Consider the following 24,143-nt stretch of genomic DNA (forward strand, 5'->3'; position numbering starts at 1 on the left):
AATTCTTATGTTTTGAGGGAATACAGTGGCTGGTTAGAAACTTATGAGAAGTTTTCAGTAGCTTACAGCTCATACAATATCAGTTTAGAACTTAAAGAGCATATAAGATAACACTAACAGATGCAGAACTCATATAACAGTCTTTACCTTCTCTTGTATACTATTTCTCCCTCAAATCATCTGTGGTTGGTTTATCACCATCAAAGATATCAATAACAACTTTTACGAAGGTTATAAGGAATGATAAGAGATCTATCATGTATGCCACAGCTTCTCAATGAATGGATGCCTAGAGTGGAGTTTTCACCTCGTTGAAGATCAAATTAGGCTGCAAAGACAAAATGAAAGGTAGCAAACTTAGTGACCCCCTAAAAGTCCGATAATTGCTTTGAAAAAAATGAAAATCAGTAGGAAAACATCAAGTGGTGAAATATATTTTGTACATGTGGCATGTCATTAAGGATTCTGGTCACTTCTCTCAAGTCTGGAGAATCATCCTCATCCATAGCGGCCATTAACGGAATCCTGAATCAGGCATTGAGATAATTGTAAGAAATCATATAAAATGGTACAAACTTAATTGAAAAGCAACATTAAACACAATAGTTAACTAATTATTATGCATTATCACAGTTTGTTAACGTATACAACATCTAAAAAATCTTTGTACCCTGTAACTCGTAAATACAAGTTATACTGCAAGATCGCTCATTACATAACCAAAAATGAAAATGGCATTTGCAAGCAGGCATATTTACAATTTTCAAGTCATACTATCAGGTCATATGACTGCAACATATGGCAAATGCATATTATTTTTGCTTATACTGCAAGATCGCTCATTACATAACAAAAAATGCAAATGGCATTTGCAAGCAGGCACGCTTAAAGAGATATATGTTTTCCACACAATGATATATGTTGCATAGAAGGAAGTGTTTTAAATTGGTTACGACTCAAACAAATAATACAAGTTTTGAACAGTAAGATATGTGATATTGATCAGGATGATTACACATGAAAAATGTAAAGATAGGAGAAATGTTGTACAAGAAACACACCTCAGTATTAAGGGCACCCACAAGCTAGAAGACAGCTCCCCAAATATATCCGACTCATGTGGCATTCTAAAAAGTACCCTCCTTACAGTGTCACCTAGATACATTCCTGAAATCATTTTTCCGAAACCCTGATGCAAGAAATCAGGTTCCAATAATTACGAATTAACCAATGAAAAACCATGCATGCGCAATAAAACAGTCTATTAAGGACATCTACCTGCCTGATCATACGAATATGGGTTAGGACTCTCCGCATATAGATCATTATTGTATGAAGTTTTCGGTAGATGAGACGACCAAAAATTACCCCACTCCGTGTTCACTACCTAAAGAACCAAACCTCAACATGTAAGAACTATGTAAACTATCACATATTCTCTAACAAAGTAGGCAGTGCGTTATAACTCAGAGATCACAAAATATATTATGCCTCCTGAATTTGTAATAAGGCCTTGAGTCTTGATTATTGCATCTGTTCGCTCCACATACCAAGCATTAGTACCAGTTCCAATTATCACTGCTACTAGAGTGTGTTCGTCACGAAAATGTCCAAGGGCTAATGTTCCCGCAGTATCATTCACTGCCTAAAGAACCAAACCTCAACATGTAAGAACTATGTAAACTATCACATTCTCTAAGAAAGTACGCAGCGAGTTATAACTCAGAGATCACAAAAAAGTTACCATGCCTCCTGAATTTGTAAGAAGGCCTTCAGTCTTGAATATCGCCGTCATTAAGTAACAAAGGTCACACATTTTTGGACGACCTCTAACCACCTTCAAACCAGACAAAAAAACATAGCAGATATCATTACCAAAAATCGCCTATAAACCGAGAAAGATCGCTCTTTTTCTAACCGCCACAATCCTTGAAAAAATTTTCCTGTCCAAGTCATAATCTTTTAACATATCACATTGTTCTTAAAATTACAAACACAAATGCACACCCCAGCAAAACTACCAAACCCTCCATACTTACAAATAAAATGGGCGCGGTAATGGAAATATTCTGCCAATTGCAGTTGCCGATAGGAAAATCCAAAGATCAGATCCAAATATATACCAGATGAAAACCTAATCATACCAAATGAGGATTCCCTAAAACAAATTATGTGCATCATATATCCTAGCATAATCAAGATACAACGATACAAATACTTAAGTGAAAGAGAAACTTTGGCACCAACTAACGAGAGTGTAAGTTTCAGAAACATCAATACCGACACAGTGAGCCAAGACCCTTGATCAATCTAAACAAGATAAATTCAATAGTAATAAAGACTAGGATGATGCTTTTCACTCAATTGACTCTGACTGCGATTTCCAACGGGGACAAAAAAAGGCGAGTTTGTTATAACAAACTTGGGTTTCTCAAAAGACTCTCAACACACTCTAAATCACCAATTTTAACTGCATTAAAAAAACCACCATCGTCACTACACAGAACATGATGTACTAATCAGATTGAAATTTCACACAAAAAAAACTTACCTTCTTCTTAATCTTTCCACCAGGAAGCCTTTTAGTTGTTCTTTACCTGTTGAACTCCACTTTACAAAACACCCCCAATAATAAAACCAATCAAAAACCCTAACTTTCCAATCAATCACAAAACCAAACAAAAAACCAATAACCCAAAACATCAAAATTACCTTTAGAAGTTGTGAAGGACGGGACCATCAGCACTAGCAGAAGCAATCCCAACCCCTTGTAGCTTCTCAGTCAACTTATCAACTTCCATCTGCATCTAAAAATAAATCTGAATAAAATTCCCTAAATCAGAAACCAAAATCTCATAATCGATTGAAGAAGAAACCGTAAATCAATTATCACTTTGAAACCCTAAAACAAAAACCTAAATCTAGCTGAAAATAAATCGAAATCAAAACCAAAAATAGATACATTAATTGAAAAAAGTAGAACAGGTGCTTTCTCACGATTACCTAAGAGTGAAGATCAGTTCTTCCAAGTTCGAACTCCGACGAACAAACTAAAATTGAAAAAGAGAAACCCTAAAATCGATTTATGAAGCCCTAAAAATCCTATTATAGATGATGAAGAAACTGAATCGAAACTGATTCATCAAACTCGATCTGGTTCATAGGCTGAGAGGAAGAAAAGAGAGGATGAGAGCAGAAACTCATCTGGTTTCGTCGGCTGACAGGAAGAGAAGAGAGGCTGAGAGCAGAAGAGAGAAAAGAAAAGAGAAATGAAATTTGCGATCTATTTTCATTAGGGTAATACAGAAATCACTCATGTGAATCGCACACGCATGGGAGGAAATATCCTCTAGTGTTACTGATCTTGGGTGGAAACACAACGGTACGCGTGTGAATGGCACACTCACAGACTCAAGGTGTTACGATCCTGGTGTGACGGAGCGTGTGGCTGACATGGCTATAAAAAAACTTTGTAACGGCTGAACTCTGTTACGAAATTTTCAAAATTTCGTAACGGCCACAGTCTGTTATAATTTATCATAACGACCATTTGTAACGGGAATTTTGTAAGGGCCACAAAGTCATTACGAATCCGGGAATTTGGTGTAGTGAAGGTTAGTTGAAAAAGGCTATAGACAAAGACAAGGAGTTGATTATTCAGAAATATTTGCACCAGTTGCAAGACTTAATACAATGAGGATGATCATTGCTTTAGCTGCACAAAAGCATTGGAAGATATTTCAGATGGATGTGAAGTCAGCATTCTTGAATGGAGTATTAGAAGAAGAAGTTTATGTAGCGCAACCAGCTGGCAACATTATGAAGGGGAAGGAGAATGAAGTATACAATTTAAACAAAGCTTTGTATGGTTTGAAACAAGCACCAAGAGCTTGGTATACAAGAATAGATTCTTATTTTATCAAGAAAGGTTTTACAAGATGTCCACATGAGCATACTCTATATTTGAAAGCGGATATTCTTGGCAATCATATTATAGTATGTTTGTATGTGGATGATCTCATATTTACTGGAAATAGTTCTGAGATGATCAATGAATTCCTGGAGGATATGGTGAAGGAATTTGAGATGACAGATCTTGGTTTGATGTCATATTTTCTTGGTATTGAAGTACAACAAACTGAAAGAGGAATTTTTAATAAACAACAAAGGTATGTTGAAGGAACTTTGAAGAGTTTCAATATGGATAATTGTAATCCAATTTTAACACCAGAAGAAGAGAGACTGAAGTTGACAAAAGATGGATCAGGAGAGCTTGTGAATTCAACAGACTTTAAAGGTCTTGTTGGATGTTAAAGATATTTGACTGCTACAAGACTTGATATCATGTATGTAGTTGAGTTGGTTAGTAGGTTTATGGAATCTCCTAGACAATCACATTTACAAGCTGTAAAACGTATTTTGAAGTATGTAAAAGGAACAACAAGCATGAGAATCTTTATAATGTCTCAGAAGATCCAAAGTTGGTAGGTTTCACTAATAGTGATTGGGCTGGAGATACAAAAGGAAGAAGAAGTACATCAGGTTATAGATTTTAGTTGGGAACTAGTTTTTCTCTTGGTCATCTAAGAAGAAACAAGTTGTTGCATTATCTACAACGGAAGCTGAGTATATAGCTGCTAGCAATTGTGCTACACAAGCTGTGTGGTTAGGAATGATGCCGAAGTCATTGTTTCTAGAACAAACAACACCAACAACAATAGTTTGTGATAACAAGTCGACAATTTCAATATCTAAGAATCTTTTGCTTCATGGAAGAAGTAAACATATTGATATTAAGTATCATTACATCAGAGAACTTGTCAGTAACAAGGAGATCGTTGTGGTGTTCGTTGAAAGTGAAGAGAAAGTGGCTGATATTTTCACTAAGTCTTTGAATCCTAACACCTTCATTTACTTGCGTGGAAAATTGGATATGATTAACAAAGAGTATCTTGGTTTAAGAGAGTATGTTGAAGAATAAACCAAGATACTATAAAGAAGACATAAGGGATTAACAAGAGTTGTTGATACAGCAGTGTGGCTCAACACTGAAAGTTGATAGAGTATGGTCGAGTCAACTGGTATAGTTGATATGAAGTGAATGGATCAACAAGTGTTGCTGACGCGTGGTACCATATTTAGAAGTTTACTTGTGTTACAAGTATTACTGGTTTTAAGAGTTTGTTTACGTGAGAATTGTCTAGAAGTTTCTTTGTTAGAGTTTGATTATGTTAGAAAAGTCTTTTTGCTTGAAAGTCAAGTTTGTTAGTCATATAAATAGGATGTTGAGCCATGAGTCGAAACACATCAATTAAGAGAAGTATTTTCTGGTTTAGATTTGTGTTTCTTTCAAGTCTTTGATATCAGATTTTCTACAGTTTTGTTGCAACCGGCAATCTCTGTCCATGAGTTGGACTAATGAATACTGCACTAAAAAGGTATATTACGCTTCTTATGAATAAACGCTGCACAAACGGGTCCTCGGCTTCGGCTAGTGAAATTGGTGAAGATTCTAACACAATTCTATTTTGTAATTCTATTTTTTCTAATTACCACCTAGAAAAATCAAATTAAAATTACCAATAACTATCATCACTCTTGCTTGTCTTCTTCTTCTTCTCCGATTATCTTCATTTTCATTAACAACATTAACCCTAGGTTATAAATTAAAAACTATTAACCCTAGGTTATAATTCTCTTTAATTTTAATACACCAAAAACTTAATACTACATTCGTCCCACTATTAACTGATCTAGTTTATAAGAAAAATCAATTTTAATGTATGTCATTTAATAGTGGGATGGAGGGAGCATATGTTATCTTTTATCATTACATTCACGAGAATCCATATTGTTAATTAAGTACCTTGATGTAATCTTCTTACCACTCGTTTTAGATTTATCAAAACAAGTGAAAGTATTTCACTGAAAATTATTTGATGTGTTAATGAATGCTCCAATAAATTTGGGAAGTGTTCAAATTAATTGATGAAATGAATATTAGGCTGTACAGTCAAAATTCTAAAGTTTCAGAACTCTCTTATAAGAAAAAGTCTCTACAAGTCCATGAATGAAGTGTGGAGACAAAAAAAAATCTTAGCCCATACTAACGAGTTTTAAGTTCAGGTAGCGGATGCCATCAGCAAACCACTTACCAAAGGGACGAGTTTCGTTTTTTTATTAATTATTTTATTTTTAAGCCAGCCCTGCTTGGCCAAAGTCATCCGTAAAATAACCTTAATTACTTTGCTTTGGATTCCAATGTTATCTAAAATTTGGGGAGTAGAGCAAGTTCTGAGTTGTGCAAGGATACTCTATATGTGTTCGAGACGTGACCAGTTAGTAGTCATAATTGTATAATACGTATTTCTTGTTATAAAACCAATTTCCAACTATATTAAGCCGTGTTTATTTCCTTTTCCTTGTAATACCCTGTTTTTCAAACTCTTAACCCTAAAATTATATAAAAAAATAATTCTCTTTGTTTTTCCTTCTTGTATTTGTTTTTCCCTTCTTTTCTTGTTTAGTTTTTTTCTATTAACTTCTTCGATCTTATTCTCAGAAATCTTTAGTTTGTTTTTGATTTACACTCATGATTCCTCCACCGTTATGTCTCAATGATTATGATGATGAGAGTCATGTTCAAGATAAGGATGATGCTGAGATGTCTGGGGAAGATCAGGAAGATACCGACGAGAAGTTTGTTGAAAACCCTCAACCAATGGAAGTCCCTCAACCAACGGAAGTCTCTCAAACAGAAGTCGTTGTTAGCAAAGTGGAAAGTCAGAAGTTGTTGTTAGATCTGGATGATGTTGATGAGAGTTATGTTCAAGATGAGGATGATGCTGAGATGTCTGAGGAAGATAAGGAAGATACTAAAAAGAAGTTTGTTGAAAGTCCTCAACCAACGGAAGTCGCTCAAACAGAAGTCGTTGTTAGCACAGTGGGAAATCTGGATCCTGCCTCTTCGAAATTTACTTGGAAGATTGAGAATTTTTCTAGGCTGAACCCTAAAGAAAAGCATCATTACTCTGATGTGTTCACTGCTGGCGATTCTAAATGGCGTGTGGTGATGTTTCCCAAGGGAAACAACGTAGATTACTTGTCGATGTACCTTTCTGTTGCGGACCCGGATGATTTGCCATATGGGTGGAGTAGGTGTGCACAGTTCAGTTTGTCAGTCGTCAATCAAATCAATAACGAGGACACAGTGAGAAACGATGCACTACCGATGAAATTTACTGCACGGAGAAGTAACTGTGGTTCTTCAAATATCATGCCTCTTAGTGAACTCTACGACCTTAGCAGAGGGTATCTCGTTGATGATACTTGTATAGTTGAAACAGAGGTTATGATCAGGGAGGATGACTGGACATATGATTCTCGAATAGAAACAGGTTACGTTGGTCTTAAGAATCAGGGTGCAACATGTTATTTGAACTCTCTTCTCCAGACTCTATATCATATTCCAAATTTCAGGAAGGCAGTATACCATATGCCAACAACTGAGAATGATTTTGCTTCAGGAAGCAGCATCCCTTTGGCTCTGCAGATTTTGTTTTATAAGCTTCAGTATAGTAAGGATAGTGTCGGAACAAAGGAGCTCACTAAATCTTTCGGATGGAATACGCACCAGTCTTTCACGCAACATGATGTGCAGGAACTTAATAGGGTTCTGTGTGAAAATCTAGAAAATAAAATGAAGGGAACTGCTGTGGAGGGTACTATACAACACTTGTTTGAAGGTCACCATATGAACTACGTTGAATGCATCAATGTGGACTACAAATCTACCAGAAAGGAGTCATTTTATGACATTCAACTTGATGTAAAAGGATATAAGGATGTTTATGCTTCTTTCGACAAGTATGTGGAAGTGGAGCGTCTTGAAGGTGATAACAAGTATCACGCTGATCAACAGCATGGTTTGCAGGATGCAAAGAAGGGTGTCCTTTTCATTGACTTCCCACCTGTTCTCCAACTCCATCTAAAACGGTATGAATATAATATCAAGCGGGACACTATGGTAAAGATAAATGATCGCTATGAATTCCCCCTACAACTTGATCTTGACAGAGAGGATGGCAAATACTTATCTCCAGATGCTGATAAGAATGTTCGCAATCTTTACACACTTCAGGCTATTTTGGCTCACAGTGGCGGGGGACACAGTGGACACTACTATGCTCTTATAAGACCAACAGTCTCAAAGCAATGGTTTAAATTTAATGATGAGATGGTAACAAAAGAAGATATCAAGCAGGTATTAGAGGAGCAATACGGTGGGGAGGCAAGATATTCAAATGCATATATGCTTGTGTATATACGTGAAAGTAATAGAGATGAAATTATTTGTAACGTGGATGAGAAGGACATTGCTGAACACCTGAGGATTAGGTTGAAGAAAGAACAAGAAGAAAAGGAGCGTAAGAAGAAGGATGAAAAAGATGCTCACCTGTATACTATTATAAAGGTTGCTCGACATGAGGACCTTTTGAAACAGATTGGGAGAGATATCTATTTTGATCTTGTTGATCACGAAAAAGTTAGTAGTTTTCGTATCCAGAAAAAGATGCCTTTTAACATCTTCAAGGAGGAGGTTGCTAAAGAGTTTGGTGTTCCCGGGCAATTTCAGCGGTTTTGGCTATGGACAAAGCGTGGATATGATTCTTATCGTCCAGATCGTCCGTTAACGCTTCAAGAGGAGACACAATCTGTTGGGCAGTTGAGCCAATTCTCATATAAAGCGGATGGCCGTGCAGATCTAAAGCTGTTCTTGGAAATAGAGATTGGGACTGAATTCCATCCCGTTCCTCCTCCTTGTTATTGGCGACATGAAGATATTCTTCTCTTTTTCAAGCTTTATGATGCTGAAAAGGAAGAAATTAGGTACGTAGGGAGACTTTTTGTGAAGTGGAGTGGTAAGCCTTTGGAAATTCTTAAAAAGCTTAATGAGATGGCTGGGTTCTTTCCAGACGATGAAATAGAACTCTATAAGGAATTATCGTTTGCGCCCACTGCTAAGTGTAAACAATTAGACAAAAATCTCACATTCTCTGCTAGTCGGCTCATGGATGGGGACATTATTTGCTTCCAGAAACCTGCTTCAGCTGATAGTTTGACACAATGCCGCTGTCCTGATGTAACTTCTTTTCTGGAAGATGTCAGTAACCGTCGGAATGTGCATTTTCGATCTCTGGAGAAGCCGATGGAAGATGATTTTTGTTTGGAGCTGTCAAAGGTACTAAAATATGATGATATCACGGACAGAGTAGCGCTCCATCTTTGTTTGGATGACCCAACCAAGATCAGACTTTTCCGTCATAACCATTACTATCAGCGAAAACAAGAAGCTATTAGGTACCAAGGTTTTGACCACTTGTCTGAGGTGTTAATTCAGTTCGGGCGGACAACTGATATTATGTATTATGAAGTCTTGGACATCCCTTTACCTGAGTTGGAAGAGTTGATAACCCTAAATGTCGCATTCCTTCTTTCAACAAAAAATGAAACGGTCGTTCATAGTATTAGACTTCCAAAACAAAGTACAGTCGGTGACCTGATTAATGATCTGAAGAAAAAGGTTGAGCTGTCTCGTCCCGATGTGGAACTTAGATTGCTAGTAGTTACCTACCACAAGATTGGGAAGATTTTACCGCTTAGTGAAAAGATTGAAAACATTGATCAATACTGGAAACTACGTGCAGAGGAGATTCTAGAGGAGGAGAAGAACTTGGGTCCTAAGGATCTCTTGATTCATGTTTATCACTTCACAAAAGGTGTATACCATGAACAGTTTTTTGGGGAACCATTTTTCTTGGTCATCCATGAAGGAGAGACTTTACATGCAGTCAAATTGCGCATTCAGAAGAAATTGCAGGTTCCTGACGAACAATTCTCCAAGTGGAAGTTCACATTTCCGTCATGGATGGGTCGACTTGAGTATCTTAAGGACTCAGATATAGTGTCCAAATGTTTTCAGAGAAGAAGTTATTTTGGAGTAACATATTATTTTGGACCTCGGGATCGATTCCTTGGCTTGGAGCATTCTGATAGTTCCCCAAAAAGAAAATATGCAGCCACTGAAAGTCTAAAAATAGGGTAAAGAAAAAGAAAACGAAAAAGAAACAGGACATGATTTATTTTACTAAGTAAATACTCAGTTAATTTTCATCTACTACAGATGTAATTTTAAACTAATTTAAGGTACAAACAGTATATCACTTTAGCGTATTTGTTTGTGGTTCTTTCTTGATTTGAGTTCTGCCTTCTTTTTATTCTTTGACTAGGGCTTAACCCGTGCCGTAACGGCACGGGCATACAGTTTATTAAAAAAATTAGGTGTGGATTTTATATATACCGTTTTTATTTTCATTTCTTTTGGGGATATCTGGAGATTGGTTATGCCCCTTTTAGCCCAGTAAGGATGCACTGCGCTGTTTCACTTCTCAACATGTTTTCTTCGTAGGTGGACAAACATACAGGATAATGCAGAATTTTTTTTTTATGTTTGTTACAGATAAAAATACTACTCCAATACAAATGTTACAAAAAAATAAATAAATGGAAATGTGACATTAAACTTGTGTGGAGGTCATCCTATGCGGAAATTTGACATTAGGCCCTTAAAATCTAAAGTTTAGATTTATAGGGAGGCTCGTTACATTACTTCAATTCTTTCTAACTTATCTAGTTGTCAACAACCCTATCAGCCGACGACAGCCCTTACCTCTATTGCCATCTATCTTCATCGCCCAAAAAAACAAACGGAATAAACATAAAACTCAAAAATAATTTGATACAACAAATCTTCACAAATTTATAGGTTTTATATTCCAATTGTGAGTTAATACTACTATATGTACATATATCGTAACTCCGAAAGATGGCAAAAGAGATCAATGCAAAGGCATATTTACATGGTATCAAAAAGTTTTAAAGAGTGTAAAATTTAGAATGATAAACCTAAACTTCAGAACTTAAATAAGTTTTCGATCCTTCGAATATGGCGTATCCTCAATCCAATTCTTGCATTGATTCGTTAACTCTCTTAATGAGTATCCCAGTTTCCATCTGTAGATTATCATGATGTTGTTACAATTGCTTCGGTCTAAGTTTCATCTTCGTGGTATTTTTACAGTTACAACTTCAAGCATAGGATCTTGACCCTGTCCAACAGTTTCCCATATTGCTCTTATACCTGTAGAGGGTTTGGATTTTCTTAACTTCATCTTCCAGCTATACATTGCAAAACATATTAGTAATATGTGGGTATAATTGAATGTATTCAATCAATTATTTCACATATATTCGTTGTAAAATGGTTGACGCCAATATTGATTCTCCATTTCTGAGTTCCACTCATTGTAAGTATCAGGTTTTTCTCACCCTCTTTTGGCCGAAATATGTATTTAAAATACAATCTGGCGCATTAGAATCCCATAGACGATCTCAAAAATATGTTTCATTTTTTTCATGCGATGTATATTTTGCACTATATGTATGATTGATGAATCGACATACCCAGTAGTAAGCTGCTTCCAATTACCCTCTTGTTGAGATAAGAAAACAGGTAATTTTGTTCTTGAAACTGCTTTTGTTCCTCCATATCTTATTTCTTGATGCCTGCATATTTGGAAGACAATTCAAGATAGTTTATCATAAAGAAGTGAAAATGTTAATATGCTCGAGATTGGTTGTGGGATCATTCACCAACGGAATTGTAGTGATTTCGGATTACTTTTGTTCGAATTCGCTGTGGTTCCTTGATTTTCATATGCTCGAGATTGGTTGTGGGAAGGATCATATATATAATATACTGATGTGATCAGTAATCATTAAATGTTCTATATGCAAGAATGGCATCAACACAAATGTGAGATGTTTCTTAAAAAAGAAAAACAATCAAAAATAAAATTTCCAAAATTCCCTAATACCTTTTAATTGGTCACCCTACAAAGCCATCAAAAATGTTAATATCTTCTTCACCAAAAATCATTACTTGCTAATTGTCGAACTCCGTTAAATTCTACAACAAATCCCAATTACTGCTGAAATATTATAATGGTTCAAGTTAATCAAGAACAAAAACTTTTTCTACGTATTTCTGGATGGCAATAAGAGCATGGATAATCTCAAGTACACCCCAAGATCATTTGTGACCATAAAAACCATTATCTAACGTTATATATGCAATTCTAAAATTTAGCTCAATCTGTTGAATTCATATTAAAAACGGTTAGCAACACACAACACTTATGCCTTAATTAAGTAGCATTTTCTTTAGCTTTGCAAAGACTTGATGACATTCATTGTCCACCTGCTGCTGGACCTGAATGAAATTATAAACACAGTTCCTAGATGACAATAATAGTTATGGGCATTATGGTGCTCCTGAACTCTCGAGCAGATGCGATCTAAAACAGCTAAAGCAGTTTACAAAATATTCTTAAAAAGTGTAAAGCAAACACAAAGTTTCCTGAGTATTACCGCTTCTATACTCTCTCCTTAACGCTCTTGCAACCATGCAAAATTTTGATTATCTGCAAAACACCCATAAATGCAATGAATGGCTCATGAACAGTCAGCATCGCAGAAGCAATGACGTAAAGAATTAGTACCTAGATTGATTACTTTCATGATTTGTTGCTAAACCTACTCAACCAATAAGGATAGAACAGAGGAAGAAAATTACTGATGATAAGAAGCAAGCCAATGTAAAAGTCTTTGTATGAATCACAATGTATACTGCATAAGTACATGCACAAAAATAAATCCCTCGATCAGGTTCTCATATATTAGCAACCAATTCTTACAAATACCAATTTATATTGAAAAAATACAAACCCGTATACTTGATGGAAGGAATCACCACTATCTTGGATTGTCTTCCTAACCCATATATTTGAACAACGAAAAAGTCCTAACATGACAATTAAAACCAACAAATAAACTACATCAAACTTACACTTTATCATTTAAAGCTCTAGGGCAGGACTTCAACCGTTCGCCACAAACACCTAATAGTTCTGGGTTTTGACTTTGTTATGAATCCAAAATGATCACATACAAACTTGTATCTTTTGTTATTCATAGAATATGAGAACATAAAACCCTCAAGATTCGAAACACCATGATGAATTCCATATGCAAAATTATAAACATTGACTAAAAATATTGGAGATTGTCTTTTAAAAAGAGGGAAAGGAAATAATTTCCGTCACACTCTCTAACTGTTTTAAGCACTTATAATCACAACTGGGATTCCAGTAAAAATAGAATAGTTCTTACTGTATCAGTGCATTAACACAGGTCTTTGAAATGAACATTCGAAAATAAACGTATCCAAGTCATCCCTTGTTTTCTTATGTGATTAGATCAAAGACTGAGACCAATGTTGATAATTCATTAGTCTACTGGGATAGTAACGATCACCTGAATTGGATCAAGTGCATTGCAAAATCAGTTTTATGCTCCTGGAGTAAGTTTTGGAGGTGAAGTCTTGGAGTTTGCTTTATTTTGACACATTCACATGTCCCCTCAGGTTTCTTATCCTTAGTCCAATTTAGCAACTTTGTTACATTCAGATACCAACAAAATCAAAACCAAATAAATCAAAGTTCAGAATTATCGAAAAACTAACCCGAAAAAAGAATTCAAGTGAAGAAATAATTATTTGAACAACTTAATTCGAACCATCACTATTTCATGAAAACTCACATAAGTCACGATACCCACCAAAAAAAAATACAAATCATCCTAATCAATTCAATCATGTTGAACTTCAAAGCTAGACAGCATAAAGGGGAATAATTATCTCTCAATTGATTCCTTTGCAATTTCAAATTTTAATATTAGAACAGGAAAGAGGGGACTTGATTTCATTTACTAAATTCAGAAATTTTATACACAATGAACATCACTAATTCATAAAAACTCACAGCACCAAACAAACAAAACCCGTTCATTCTAATTTATTCAATGAACTTAAAATTCAAAGAAAAACAACATAAAAGAGTGCATAATTATCTCCTTTGTTTGCTAGGGTTTGATCCCCATTTTATTCAAAGAAATGAGATTACGGTTTTATTATTCTTACCATGGATGCTGCGCCGACTTGGAAAAGATAGAAGAATACATCTTCTTTCTGGTTTGCTTAATCTAACATTGTATTTGGGTTCGGAATACTGAAAAGTCAAAACCATCATCTTCATTTAAGGTAGAGATAATGAGATTGTATTTCATGGGATCAACCACAGCCGTTGATTTATGTATTGTGAGAACAAATCTTAACCATCACTTACATAGGCTAAGTTGTCCAAACTGTGCTACGTATTAATGATATAGCTTAAAAGAAAAAGTTTTTCCTTGTGAGAATACTGACTAGAGAAGGCAATTCCACCAAATACAAAACCTTCCTGTGGAACAGTCTCTTGCACTCACTACTTATCTAGCAATACTTCTCAAAGTTACACTTCTATTACCAACAACGTATTAACTATCTTCTCCTTGATGTGATGTTCTAAAACTCCTATCAACCCACGAAGATTCTAAAAATTTCCCTTTGGAAAAGCCTTGAGGATATGTACGCCAATTGGTCGTCCATCTTTCCATACTTGAGTTGAATCTCACCTTTTTCAAATGTTTGTCGAGTGAAGTGATACTTGAATTTGATGTTCCTTAGTCTACAATGCACAACTGAATTTTCAGTTCTCCCTTCTTGTTTCTGTTGGATGTCTTCCAAGATTCTTCTTAGCCATGCCACATGATCAATTAGCTATTGATGCTCAAATACACTCCGCTTATTCCGTAGATTGAGTCACGGTTTATTGCATATTCGATTCCCATAAGAATATACCCCAACCAAGAAAAAAAGACATACCCGATGTACTCTTCATGTCATCAATACAACCTCCCAAGTGGCTATCACAATAGACAAATAATTTGACACTCGAATTTATAAAATATATAATTCTAAAATTTATTGTTCCTTGTGTGTACCCTAGCAACCTTTATGTCGCTTAAATATGTAAATGAATAGGTGCACACATAAATCTCGAAAGTATACTTGATGCAAACATGATGTCTGGTCTGGTATGTGTAAGGTACACCAAGTTTCCAATAAGACCTCTATAGTAAGTATCATCAACTTTTCTTCCTCCATCATCTTTTGTGAGCTCATTCAATACAAGTGGTGTTGATGTAGGATTAAAACCAAGCATACCAATCTTCATAAATTTTCTGGCCTACCTGGTTAGAGAAACAAACACTCAATCTTCACTTTGATGCACTTCAATACTTGAGAAATCCATGTACCTCATTTCATATTCATCATCATTTGTCTATGGAATTTTTCAATCATATAAACATCATTACTCATAAAACTAAGGTCATGAACATATAAAGCAACGATGTACCTTGTGTTTCACATATAATGTATACTTACTCATGCTTTGGCTGAAAATTTTCCTTTTGAAGTATCCATAATTATCTCACTATATACCAAGCTTTTGGTGCTTGCTTGAGGCCATTCAATGTTTTCTTCTACTTGTATACCTTTTCTTTTTCTAATGTCACCACAAAACCTTGTAGTTCTTCTACATAGACCTCTTTTTGGAGTTCCTCATTTAAAAACCCGATTTCACATAAGGTTGATATAACCACAAACCTTTTTGGGAATCCATAGAAATCGCATGGATTTAACATTTTTAATATGAGCAACCGTTTCAAAAGTCCATTGAACTCGATGCCGGGTTGTTATGTGTATCCATTTTCCACTAATCTTGTTTTGTAACTTTGAACCGATCAATTCTCATTGTACTTCACATTGTAGATCCACTTTACACAAATAACTTATTTGCCTTGCTACTTTATTCCATATGTCTTTCTGATTTATAGCATCAATCTCTTCTTCCGGGGATTTTATCCAAACGGGTTCTTTTGATGCTTCTTCCAAAATTTCCGGTTCAACTGTACAAAAGTTTCATATTTCATGTACTTCACTAAACATGTGCATCTTGTTTTGTGATGGTGATGGTGATGTTGACGCACTAGCACTTGGATATGCTCTAAATCTTGCATTTGGAGGTGTTTGAGGTACTTCTTCATCTTATTCATTTTCATTTGTTGTTGAATTTTCTTTTTCTTCATAAATGACAATCGTTCTCTTTTCAATTGTGACTTACTCCCAATTCCATGAAGCACTTTCATCAAACAACACATCACGACTAGTAATCATTGTTCTCCTCTTCAAGCTAAACAACCTATTACCTTTTTATTGGAGGCTACATCCAAGAAAAACACATTTCTTGCTTGATTCATCAAGCTATTTTTTCACCAGCCTTGGAACTTGATAGTAACACAAACCACCAAAAAATTGAGATGTCTTACCAACGAGTTTGAATCCATACGGTTTTTGTTAATCTATTCAACAAGTAGGTGGTGGTTTTAAAGGATTTGGCCCAAAATTCTTTAGACATGCTATTCTCATGAATTATCTCCATCGCGGTTTGGCTCTTTTTCTCGGAAACAATATTTTATTGAGGAGTATAACCGACGTTTAACTTTCAACTTCACAAAATTTATCAAACTATTTGTTGTTGTATTGTTATCCTCTATCACTTATCAAAACTTTAATGTAGTGAACACTTTTATTTTTAACAAGGATTTTAAAATTCTTAAGTATACCAAACACATCAGATTTTTGTTTCATGAAATAAACCCAAGTCATACGACTTAAGTCATCAATAAATAAGATAAAGTATCTATTACCTCCATGAGTTGGTTTTTTCATCGGTCCACACACGTCGGTAAGTAACAGGCCAATAATTTCTTTTGCTCTTCATGCTACACCTTTTGGAAATGGTTGGCAACGTTGTTTCCCAAGTGCAAAACCCTCACATACCCATTATTTGTGGTCGACGTGATGTGGAATTCATTGAGCCATGTTATTGTTGGAAAGAACCTTGAGAAAATTGAAATTTAAATTCCCAAGTATTTTATGCCATAACCATGTTTAATATATGGTTTTAATAATCGTTGCTACATTATCTTCCTTTTAAAAAACAATAGAAAATAATATATTTTTATGCATCTTTATAGTCTTCGTTACTTGTTTCCTGTACTTGTGTTCTTGTCATAAATGGTGCAATATCTATCTTCAAAGTGGATAGCGTACCCAAGATCTACAAGTTTCCCAACATTAAGCAAAGTTTATGCCAAATATGGAACATACAACACATCTCGAATGTATTTTCTCCATTGATAGTTTGCACGCAAACTGTACCTCTTCCACTTTACCAGCTTATTCCCCATCGCTGTATCTAAAATCCTTATCAAATTTCCATATACTTTTTGGAATGATGATGACATTGGGGGTTTCCTTTGTACCAACAATTCTTCTCCAAATGACCATTTTTCTTAGAAAATCTGCATCTTCATTTTCACTCTTTTTGTATTTGATGGATCTTGATTATCCTTTTTTCCAATTTTCTATGGATTTATAACTTGTTGTTGCTTCAATCCATGTACTCATTCTTCTTCATCGCTGAATTTTTTGAGTTCAAGTTCATTTTTGATTGAAAAGCACTTTCAATCGGCTGCACATAGTGCCTTGAAACCCTTTGTTCATACACCTTTAAAGAAGCCCATAATTCTTGTGACTTTAATGTAGAAATATCCTTAGTCTCCTCCAAAACCACCACAGCATGTTCAAATTTTTCGGCAAACAAATAAAACTTTTCTCTCAATTTCTTTTTTTTTTCCGTTTTATCACTACACCTCATCATTTGATTTTTACAATTTCAGCAAGTCCAGAGGAAAACTCATTCAAACTTTCATCATCTTTCATTATAATACTTTCAAAATCTCTTATATAAGAATGCAATTTTAATTCGCTTACCTTTTTGTTACCTCCATACTATTATTAACGGAGACCCCAAGATTCTTTATCCTTTGATAAACAAATCACCCTAGGTAGAATATTGTCTCCAACTCCTTGTTGAATGTACATGGAAGCTTTAGTATTATACTCTCCTTCAGTGAATCCTTTTGGGGTTATTCTAGATTTGACGTATTTTCAATTTCTTCATAACCATCTTTAACAATATCCGATATATATTGAAATATGAAAAAGGTTTTCATCATGTTGGCTCAAAATCATAGTTTTATCCAGGAAAAAGTGGTATTGATGGTTTTTTTATGTAGATATTTGAATTTCTATTACTTGCCATTTTGATTTCAAACTAATTGAAAAGAATTGGTTTTATTTCTTTTCTTGATCCAGAACTTAAAAACTCTCTTTTTGATAAAATGTTTGCTCCACTAGGAACGAATCTACTTTATCTATGCTCTTGATTTCAGTTATTAGATATTTTATTGATTATTAATGATAGACTGGTGCAGATTTGATGAATGAAGCTGGAGCCATAAAATTGTCAACTACTTCTTCTATTCAATTCTATTAGATTGTCTCAATAAGTCATATTGTCTTTCTTCATATATTTTTTTAAATACATAAGACCTGAATTTGGCTCTTATAATAGACATAAGAAGTTCTAAATATGTGTAATCATATCCATCGTTTTCAAGTCCAAAAAGTTGTTACCCCCCTGTACTGCTTTGACAGTTCCTTTGCAGCTTCCTTTCACCTTGGTCAACCTATTTCGAATATAATTTTTCAACTGGATTGCTTATATAGTGACCTGCTTTAACCTGATTTTTGTTTGTTGATTTTCCTTTGAGACTTTCATGGTTGTATCCTTGGAGACTCATTTATCGCTTGCATGTTCTGTTTGCATTCCCTTGTTGCCAACTTATAAAATCCTTTCAGTTTGGTACTATGTCTCTAATTAGCTTGTCACATCTGAATTTTCAGATATAACAACCTATGGAAGCACACTTTAATCTCCATTGACCCATATCTTTGTCCAACCTGCAGGATTAAAATACCAGTCATGCATCATTTATTTACAGATGTGTTACATACAATAGATATCTTTAGAAACCTATAAATATAGTATTCGATAAATATTCTTTTTAACAGTGTGATATTACCTAGTAACATGGGTTTAACTTGAAGTCAATAAGTTTTTCATATGGATGTGATTATTATATAACCTACCTTTAACAATTTGAAAATTTAAATCTTGGAATATTTTTATCGATGTTCATTGATTCCTAATTTTTAGTTCCAGTTTTGGGTGACATTTTCTCTACTTTATTTGGAATATTGTATGACATTTGCTGGTGTTTGGTGTTCTTATGTTCAGGTTTGGAATGGTAAGAAAAAAGGTTGTGGAAGATAGTACAACTAGACGGTAAAAAATATCGAAATAAGCCAAGTTCTCCATTTCGTCCTTGGTTGCTTGTATGAAACAAAAGACCGACCAGCAGCCGAAAATTATGTCTAGATAAGTGTACTAGCAAATCGGGAAAAAAGATGTAATACAATGATGGCATAGATCTATCTCCATGCTAACGACTACTTAAAAATATACTAGAAGTGTATCCAATCTACACGACACATTTGATTTCCTTCTGGATATATGTCAATTCCTTTGAGTCTACTTTTGTTGTCTTTGATTCACTGGAAAAAGCTGATGCAAGTAATGTGAAAGATATTAGAATCGCTACACCAATTTCCTGATTTGAAACGATTTTTGAGCGTTATGATCGAGGTTGTAACGGTTCTGTGGTATAACTAAAAAGGGTGATATAAATTTTATGCAACGACCCACTAGCTGTTATGAATTTTGTTTGCAATGGTTGTTGTAAAAGCTAGCAGTCATTACTACATGGATAACATGACTGAGCCGTAAAGAAATTATTTTGTAACATGAAGTTGTAACACCCATAAGTCGTTGCGAACTTTTTTGAATTTTTTTCCTGCTAGTCAACATTGACCTGGTCAAATTCAGTCAATAACAACCAATTTTGACCTGTTCAATGTTAACCGGCGGCTCATTTTTGCCGGAAACGCCGTAATTCCAAATAAACTATATAAACCTTTCATTTCATTCTTCATAATAAAAAAATATCTTCTTCAACCAAATTCATTTCACAATTGATCAATTCTTATCACATTCAAATCCATTCATACAAAAAAGAACATAAATTTTTATAAATACCATTTTTTTTTTGTTAAGAATCAAATACGAAGGGAATACAAAGGAACTTACTAAGTTCAGTTTATAAAAATTCCCGTGTTCACAAATTCCGCTAATGTAAAATATATATAGAAACTTAAAAAAACTTACATTTGCTCTCCAACCTTTCAGATCCAAACTTGAATGTACAAAACCAAGTACTACAACTTTCATTCTGCTTGAACTGTAACTACAACCGTTGATCCTGCAACAAACCAAAGTTCATAAGCTATCTCTCTCGAAACATGGGATCTAGCGAGTATACAAGTAAAGTACCTACTAGGTAATCTAACAAGCGCGAAAGTTGATGTCAATCCAATTATCGTTCACTCCCCCACGGCATAATACATTGCAAGTATAAATTGAAGGTTAAAATCCACAAATTTAAAATTTATAGTAAAAGCATAACCAAGTGAAGTAGTTAAAGTATTGATATTTCTCAAGATGGCTACCACTACTTCAACTGACCTTATATGAAGTCCCATGTGCATTAAGATATACTCCCTCCGCCCCAAATTAGTTGAGCTATTTGGTTTTATGTTTTCCCTCATAAATAATTGAGATATTTCACTAATCATGAGAATATCTCTAAAACTATCCTTTTAACTCATTACAAGCCTCTAACCCAGTGCATATGCACCATATAGAATTTCTAACATACTAAGAGATCAAAATTCTATTACTATCATTATATTTGTACAGTTACTCGTCTTCTTTATTGATTCACATGTAACAATTTTCTTCAAAAGGTTCTTATAGTTTGTTATGCCAAAATGATTTAATATTTTCCAGAAATTTCAATATTCCTAGATTCTTCTTCTTGTTTCCCAATACTCTTGCCTCGAACCCTCATTTTTCTTTTATGAAATTCCTTAATTCTCTCAATACTCATGCTTCAAAGCCTTATTTTACTTTAATGGGACGCCTTGTTTCTGGAACCAGAGTAACTGATCAAAGCTTCATTTTCAATAAGAACAAAAGGTATATTGTATACAATTATAACGCTTTTCTACTAACTCCCATATGTATACTAACTCAATTGTATGCCTATATTTCTGGTTATCTTTCTAATTCACATATTGTCAAAACACGCCCCCAGAAATATTATACTGCAAATCAGTAATATTCAAAATGTGTACTAATTAAAACGAATCATATTGAACTCACCAAACCCAGAAAGCGTTGATCCAATCCAATTCTATCCTCAAGACATCACTCTTAAATCTATTAGACTCACTCGTACTTACACACTCATAGCAAGTAGAGTTAATTAAGCTTGTTTAGATATTATGGTGGATGCATTTCTGGATCAATCATCCGCAAGTCCGAAGGTTTGGTAAACAACTCCATTAAAGGTCCTGATTTCCTCAACATCTGCATGTGGCTATTTTAGCATGTTGAGTAACCTAAGTAGGAAGTGGCTTTATCCCTTCGACGTTGTATGCATGGTAAAAGAATTTCTGATCCTTTTTAGACTGTCCTCTTGACCACCTCTTGTTCTCTTATGTACTACATTCAACTGGTGAAATACTGCATAAATTAATATCAGGTGCTTTCATATGTACAATCGGCATTCATCCGCTGCATAAACTATTTATTTATCTGGAAATAACACCCAAGTCATCTTCTCCAAAAAAAAAATGAATATATATAATTTCTGATCTCTCACTGTAACCACATTATTCTTCACCTTCTGTCCGTGCACTAAAAGCTTCTTCAACTGTCAAGTGCTTGAGTTTTCTCTTTGTATAATCATTACAGCATTAGTCAATACTTTATTTATGATGGAGTTTCAACTTTGAAATGATCTAAGTGTGCTTAAGTATATTGAGTGTAATTTCTGAAACCCAATGAGGCCTTGCGAAACTACTGTGTTTTGTGCAATTGTCTGTCTGGCAATTGTATTTGTTTAGTGTTTGTGTTTTAACAGAGATCCCAAAAGATAGGATGTCCTGAAAGGTTGTGTGCACAAAGGAAAGCAGTTTGAAGTTTGTCGATTGATGGATTTTAACCGTTATAGATCAATAGTTGGGCGAAAAGTCTTACTCTTAAAAAATGCATATTTTTCGTATTGACTTTCCAAAGGAAATTTAAAGACGCGTAGTTTAAGTAGTTAATGAGCCATTTTTTTCTTTACCACAAAATAACTTCTCTTCTGCATCTTTGTCGACATCCTTTTCCAAATAAGATCTCTTCTGCATCGTTGTCGACATCCTTTTCCGAATAAGATCTCTTCCGCATCATTGTTGACATCCTTTTCCATTTATATCCATGTTTATGCTTACTTCTCGAGAAATTACCTCAACGCTTGCGTAGTTTATTATACATCCGTCCAAACTCCTTATTCTTTTATATGTTTCATTGAATAGAATTCTGAATGCGCTCACTATGGTATTTCCATTAATTGAACCTTAAAGAAGTTGTTACCAAGCGTAATTCATGAAAGCCAACAAAATAATCATCTAAGGAAAATGTGGACGTACCAAGTACATACTTGATCTGGTTGATCTTCACATCGGTATCATTTGTTGTAGATCTACATAATACTTGCTGCAATATTATTGTTGTTATTACGGCGCACGAGTATAAATATTTAGTTTGATGTACGACAATTTTTTTGTACTCATGGAATTGCTTGTTTCCTCTTTATTATGTCAACGAATATATTTAAATGGATTGTAACCGTCCTTTTAAATGTTAGAGCATTGCTCGGTCGAACTCGCATGAATTGCTATCTCAAGCATTTTTGTCAATGTTAGTGATCAAAACTATAAGTCTTGATTTCTAGTCTAATATAGTTAAGTCTCGGACTAGGATAGAAAGTGTAGTTGAGCTCAAGTACTTCATGGCGATTCATCATACAAGAAGAAGAACTACTCAAGGAACCGGTGGAACTTCTCGACAAAAAGGTATGTTAAGACTTGAACTTATCTGTCACTCAAAAGTCTATCTACTAAGTCGTATGCTATATATAGACTTAGATTATACACATTTTGTATTTCGAGCCGAGTATACCTCGCCTATCTATATCTCGAAATATGTGTTGGTAAACGTTTCGCTTCGACCATGTTTATCTTTACCTAGTGACGTAAGTCATGATATGTTTCAATCACTTTGAAAATTTCTTTGAGGAAAATGGTGTAGCAACTATATATCGTCCTCTAAGAATGTTTCAATGGTTGGAATGAGAGTTTAGATTACATAACCAATGATGGACATAAGTATTGTTGTGAAAACACATATGTGCATAAGTCATATCCCTTGAACCAAAGTTTGCGAACTTTGTTGGTCAAGAGAAACCGGAAGAATGACTTGTTTCCAAGTCCGCGAACTGCCGAACTTATCATCCCGAGAAATTATGCTAGATTTGAAAAACTTGTTGCGTGAGTATCAGTCCGCGAACCCAGTCCGCGAACCGGCGGAAAGTCTTTTCCCGGTTGCTTAAGTTCGCGAACCTAGTGTGCGAACTTAAGAAGGTTATATATCTGAAGATGATTTCTGAATTTAAACTTATAAATACTAAGGAATTCCATTTGCAAACCGTGGCTATAAGGTTCATAAATCGATTCGAGTGAATCAAATCATCTTTGATTCAATTGTGTCTTGTGTAGTACATAAGATTTCCTTGCAATTGAACAACTCTCTAACTAGTTCAATTGAGTCATTTGAACTAGTTATGGTGAATAAGAATATGGTTGGTATGAAACGCTCATATGGATAACCTTTTGGTTAACTATTGTTGAACCAATAATGTACACGTTTGGGTATGGTTAACAAACCTAGAAGCGTGCGTTTCATTTGTGTATAACAATCTAAGTTTTCGATCTAACGGTTGAGACATATTAGCTTGAATCTAAATCAGGTTTTCATCTAACGGTGGATATTGTTTGCTTTGTGACCAAGGCGAAACCCTAATTTGAAAGACTATATAAACGGACATCTAGCAACTCTGCAAAACTAATCCCCACACTTCACGTGTGATACTAGTTTGCGTGCTAG

The 24,143-nt window shown here is 34.8% G+C and overlaps 2 protein-coding genes across 2 annotated transcripts; one reads left to right on the plus strand and one right to left on the minus strand.

Annotated features, from left to right (window-relative positions):
* Positions 1–289: 289 nt before the first annotated feature.
* On the minus strand, positions 290–2,801 carry LOC113294121 (hexokinase-3-like). The gene is made up of 7 exons (XM_026542540.1): positions 2,733–2,801; positions 1,745–1,837; positions 1,478–1,645; positions 1,283–1,387; positions 1,062–1,189; positions 444–525; positions 290–328 (listed from the first exon to the last, which is right to left on the minus strand). The coding sequence occupies exons 1-7, from the start codon at positions 2,799–2,801 to the stop codon at positions 290–292; spliced, it is 684 nt and encodes a 227-aa protein (XP_026398325.1).
* A 3,791-nt stretch (positions 2,802–6,592) lies between these two features.
* On the plus strand, positions 6,593–10,105 carry LOC113294123 (ubiquitin carboxyl-terminal hydrolase 13-like). Its single transcript, XM_026542541.1, has one exon. It carries the CDS (start codon positions 6,593–6,595, stop codon positions 10,103–10,105), a length of 3,513 nt encoding a protein of 1,170 aa, XP_026398326.1.
* The last annotated feature ends 14,038 nt before the right edge of the window (positions 10,106–24,143 follow it).

The sequence above is a fragment of the Papaver somniferum genome, chromosome 7 (genome assembly GCF_003573695.1).
Source record: "Papaver somniferum cultivar HN1 chromosome 7, ASM357369v1, whole genome shotgun sequence".
Taxonomy (NCBI): domain Eukaryota; kingdom Viridiplantae; phylum Streptophyta; class Magnoliopsida; order Ranunculales; family Papaveraceae; genus Papaver; species Papaver somniferum.